This window comes from Hevea brasiliensis, unplaced genomic scaffold (genome assembly GCF_030052815.1).
Source record: "Hevea brasiliensis isolate MT/VB/25A 57/8 unplaced genomic scaffold, ASM3005281v1 Scaf1, whole genome shotgun sequence".
NCBI lineage: Eukaryota > Viridiplantae > Streptophyta > Magnoliopsida > Malpighiales > Euphorbiaceae > Hevea > Hevea brasiliensis.
In genome coordinates this window covers 6,050,576-6,055,429 of record NW_026614585.1, presented here as the reverse complement: position 1 = coordinate 6,055,429, position 4,854 = coordinate 6,050,576, and the positions used below count along the sequence as shown (strand labels likewise).

Here is a 4,854-nt window from a genome sequence, read left to right as displayed (position 1 = left end):
CCTTCCAAAGAAATGGATTTCATAAATAAATAAACACACGCTAACACATACTCTCCTTAATCACCAGCAGCTGACCATCAGAATGAGAAACTTCTAATGATATTAGAAATCAAATGAAGATAGGTTTATCTAACTGGAGAGGCTACCAATATTATGATATCATTCCACATTGAGCAAAGGAAAAGATAAATAGATGTGGTTCCTATCCTAACCAGAAGGACAAGGCAACTATACATATACATTGTACATGTAAACCCCCGCTTCTACACCCATACAAGACATGAGCTAAAGAGGCAAGTTCGAAACAGAAATGGGCACAAATACCATTATATGAAAATATTTTAACAAGCTGAAGTTTTTCTATAATCAAGGCAACATATTCTTGAAATTTTAGCTTTGACAAAAACCAAGTGTTTGGGGGGGAAACATAAAGATAAATAAGCAGCTTTTTCACTCACTTTAAACAATGACCACCGTTAGACTGCATGTCTGAAGTGTTTCCTATCATCGCACGAAAGCTGCAGTACATACAACCTAAATTTTCATCATTGTCCAAACTGCATTTGTTGAGGGTAATCAAACAGCTTCTTTAACAGAGGAAGTAGCCCAATCAAAGCTATTTGAAGCTGCTCTGAGCTATTTATGCGAATACTGATTTGTCCTGCCCCCCTGTTATTCAAATTTCCACGAGCAATTAAATTTGTAGACCGCCCTATAGGCACCTGAGATTGAATATTGCAACCAACAGCAAGATCTCCATGCCAATCCATGACAGAGAGCCCAAGTGTCGATAGGGAACGACCCAAAGGATAATCCTTGTCTCTCAGCTGTGCCTCTAAACTGCCACCATAAGCTACATCACCACGGCCAGTCATTGCACCCCCAGACAGGACCATTCGGAACCGTTTATTGACAATCAATTTATCTTCAACTTTCAGTCCAGCTGATAAGGCGTCACCCAAGAGGGTGACTGAGAGACCAGCTGTTGCCTTATTCTTCCTGTAATTACAAAACTTTGCCTCACTACGTAAAGTATAAGCCAAATCCTTCCCCACAGTCTGCATATCAAAACCTAGTGAAGTGGATTTCCCATCCCCATGCTTTATAGAGCTTGCCAATTCCATTTGAACATTGGCATCCTTTTTATCCTTTGTTACCTGCCCAGAAAAAGATAAAGGAATTTTGTCTTTCACCACAAACAATCTTTCTACATTTATACCTTCATAACCAACATCATGATCCCAACCATGAGTTTCTAGAACAGGCCTCACAAGCCACTGGTTGGAGGTATCAAGATAACGATACCGATGTGTGGGATTATCAGAATCAAAAGAAGCAGGCAATGCTAAATCTGGCATTGGAACTGGCACAGATGCAGCGCCACCGCTTTCCTCTTCTGCATTTTCACTGTAATCACTAGGCAAATCCTTAGCAGCAGCAGCCATTTTCTTCGTCATTTTTCGTCGATTTTTCTCCTCCTTCAACTGCTTCCTCATCAAAAGCTTTTCCCTATATTCTAACTCGTCAAAATATGCCTTTTTCTGAGCTCTAGTAAGCTTGGCCACCTGGGCCTTTGTCAAACTTTTAAATGGTGGCAAATCATCATATTCAGATTCATCCTCAGAATCCGATGACTCTTCCAAATCATCATCAATACCATCCTCATCACCAAACTGCTCCTCAGGCAGCTTAACTTGTGGTCTTGACTGGAGAAGGGATGAGAGCAGAAATGGTAAAGGAGGTGCCCTTGATCGAGTTGCAAAAGGTTTCCCTGGTGGACTGTCTTGCAACTTCAAAAGCGCGTTTGCTTCAGCAAGAATCTTTGATGCAAAAGACAGCAATAACAAATGAGGTTTCCAAACCTGGCCATTTGGCAACACCCTCTGCCCAGCCCTATTTGTCCTGCATGCTGAGTGGTTCTCTACCAATGAAACTGGATTCATAAGCCGCATATCACCAGCTGCCTGACGGATTGCTTGTTGAACAACATGAGAACGTTGAGTGACAAACATGTCATAACTTGAAGCAGTACCATTTGGCCCATCAGGTGGAGCAGACGCTGCATGAGTCAGGACCACAATTGCATTAAACCATATGGATGGACCAAATATATCAGTGATGGTGCGTAAGAGAGGCATATCACCAAAATCCCTGCTCTGCATGTCTAACCTATCCAGATACAAAACAATGTCTGGAGGAGTTCTCTTGATAAAGTACTTAACAGAGTTAAGAATCTTTTCATTCTGGCGCTGGTCAGACCCAGAAGGTAGGAGACCTGGTGTATCTATGACCCGTACCTTAATCCCTTGAACAGTGCCAACAACATCCTGAACTTTTTTTGTACCTAATTGAAAAGCATCAGTGCCAAACTTTACTTCATCAAATATTGAATTGATGGTTGCACTTTTACCAACTCCTGTCTTCCCAAGAACCATAATTGTACAAGAGAAATCAAGGGGTTCCTGCCCAGCTGCCTCAAGCTGCTCAGCCATGGCACTTGCACGATCAAAACTGAAGGCACCAACACGGCCCCCATTTCTCCCTCGCAGCTGTTCAGCTAATCCCAGCCTGTAGAGAACCTGTGCTACAACAACATTATGTGGAGTCTGCCCTAGCCTATGGGCAAGCCGCAAAAATTTCACCCTAATCATCTGCAGTTTTTCACGAGTCTCATTGTACTCATCACCCTCCCCATTGGTAGGGTCTTCAATCTGTTGGGATTGCACCTGAGACGCAGTTCCATTAACACGTTGCTGCTGCTGCTGCTGCACTGCCCTAGGTGCAGGTTCCAGTAGTGGGGCGGCACGCCCAAGGCCCGCTGGACGAACAGGCGTAGGAGCAGGACCAGTGGATTTTTCAGACAGCGAGGCAAGCTTTTCTGGAGTTGGAATTTCTCGTTCACCATTTCCTTGAGTTCTTTTCTTCTCTTCATGATCTTTTTCCACTTTATTTTTTGGCTCCTCAATCACATTACTCTCTTTGCCAACACCATTAACTTTTTCATCAGCACACGGTGGTTCAGTTTTGTTATACTCTTCTCTAAGAGTTGCTGAAGTAGCTACACAATCTCGAATATCCTCATTACTCTCATTCACAAACTTCTCTGAGAGTAAGTTCAAAATTTCTGGTGCTGCTGTTGCTTCAACTGTATGTGGGACAGCTGAATTAGCATTCAGGTCATGAATTTCCTCATGATGCCCAGAATCCACTGGAACAGAGGTGTCTTTCACATCTCCATTGCTTACACCTTGGAGCCCCATGTCCAAATTTGTTGAATTATCCATCAATTGTTCACTCTCAGGAACCCCATTCCCAGAAGCAAGGACAGTATCATCACCTTTCAATTCTCCACTTTTCTCAACCTGATGACATTCAGTGTCAACTTTAGGTACATTATCATTCAAAGCATCACCATTATCCTCTTGAAGCTGGACTACACCAACAGATCCTCCAGTGTTGTGATATACAGTACCCAATTCATCCTTCTTCAGTTCCTCCATCTTACCATCCTCAGACAGAATCTCCCTGCTCAATCCAACCTCATGACTACATTTCACCCCAACTGCACCCATCGAAACCTCATTTCCTCCATCTCCACCAATCTCAGAGACCTCCTTTTCTCCATTCAATTCATGGCAAACCACTTCACTAGTAGTCCCACCCTCATCAATCTTATCAACACTATCACCACCAACCAAATCCTTCGACCTTTCTCCACCAACCACTGCAGCCAAATCCTCAAGGTCCCCAGCCTCAACAAGAGCACCAACTGCCTCCTCAAATGTCTCCGCTTCATTTTCCATATTTGAGTTCTCATCCACCACAAGTGAACTGGAATCACCCACAGTCTTAACACAGACACCAAATTCAGATTTTGCTCCCAGGTCCTGCAACTGCTCTGGTGAATCAACTGCCTCCTCAAAAACCTCATCTTCAAAATCTTTCAACCTATCAGACCCCACCAAAACCCTCTCCTCTACCTTATCCCCAGAAACCTGATTTTCCACATTTTTTTCCTCTCCCAATTGGGGCCCACCAACGCTCGCAACCCCATTTTCCATTTTCAATATGTCTCAGCCGCAAAAACCCTAGATTCACCAAAACCCCAAAAATCAAAAATCGAAAATCGAAATGGAAACAATACGGCCAAAACAACAATAATCATCGTAATCAATCACATATTCAACCAGCCAACGAATTAAATCCAAAAACCCTAAAACAGAATTCCATTTCTCATTCGAAAATAAATGCAAACAAAAACAATGGATCTCTAATCCAATACAATATATACAATAACCAAACCAAAATCTCAGATCTGAAGAGCCCATTTATAGGTGCCCCAATAGGGTTTTTCCAGGAAATAAAAGCAAAAGTAAATGTGGTAAAGCAATTAAAAAAACATTATACAAACGTAAAAGAGAAAAAGCTTACCTGGTTTTGTAGACAACTATAGAGAGAGACCCAGAGAGAGAGAGAGAGAGAGAGAGAGGAGAAGGTTTTAGTGTAACAAAACAGAGAGAGAGAGAGAGAGAGAGAGAGAGAGAGATAAAGAGAGGCGCCTTTAACCTTTTCTACATCTACTGGTTGCGCCCTTAGGCTCACCAGTGGCTGAATTAAGGAGATAAGAGTTGATCGACGGTTGAGAATGAGACTTGTGTTTTTTGATCGGACGGTAGAAAACGGTGGATTGCATCGATATCATCGCGAGAGACGCCAACAAAATAAAAATCGTTGTGACGTGGACTTTACATGAAAGGTGGGAAAAAAAAAAGGTTAACTGATCCTATGGAAGATAATAGGAGAGCCCCCCACACCAACTGCATATGGTGTGTCACGTGCGGACAATTGAGGGAC

General features: G+C 42.7%; 1 protein-coding gene across 1 annotated transcript; it reads right to left on the bottom strand.

Annotated features, from left to right (window-relative positions):
- Positions 1–298: 298 nt before the first annotated feature.
- Positions 299–4,591, bottom strand: LOC110642475 (translocase of chloroplast 120, chloroplastic). The gene is made up of 2 exons (XM_021794555.2): positions 4,432–4,591; positions 299–4,088 (listed from the first exon to the last, which is right to left on the bottom strand). The coding sequence occupies exon 2, from the start codon at positions 4,059–4,061 to the stop codon at positions 546–548; it is 3,516 nt and encodes a 1,171-aa protein (XP_021650247.2). The 5' UTR covers positions 4,062–4,088; positions 4,432–4,591; the 3' UTR covers positions 299–545.
- Positions 4,592–4,854: the final 263 nt, after the last annotated feature.

Coding starts and splice junctions, on each gene's coding strand:
- LOC110642475 (XM_021794555.2), bottom strand. CDS start 4,061: ATGGAAAATGGGGTTGCGAGCGTTGGTGGGCCCCAATTGGGAGAGGAA.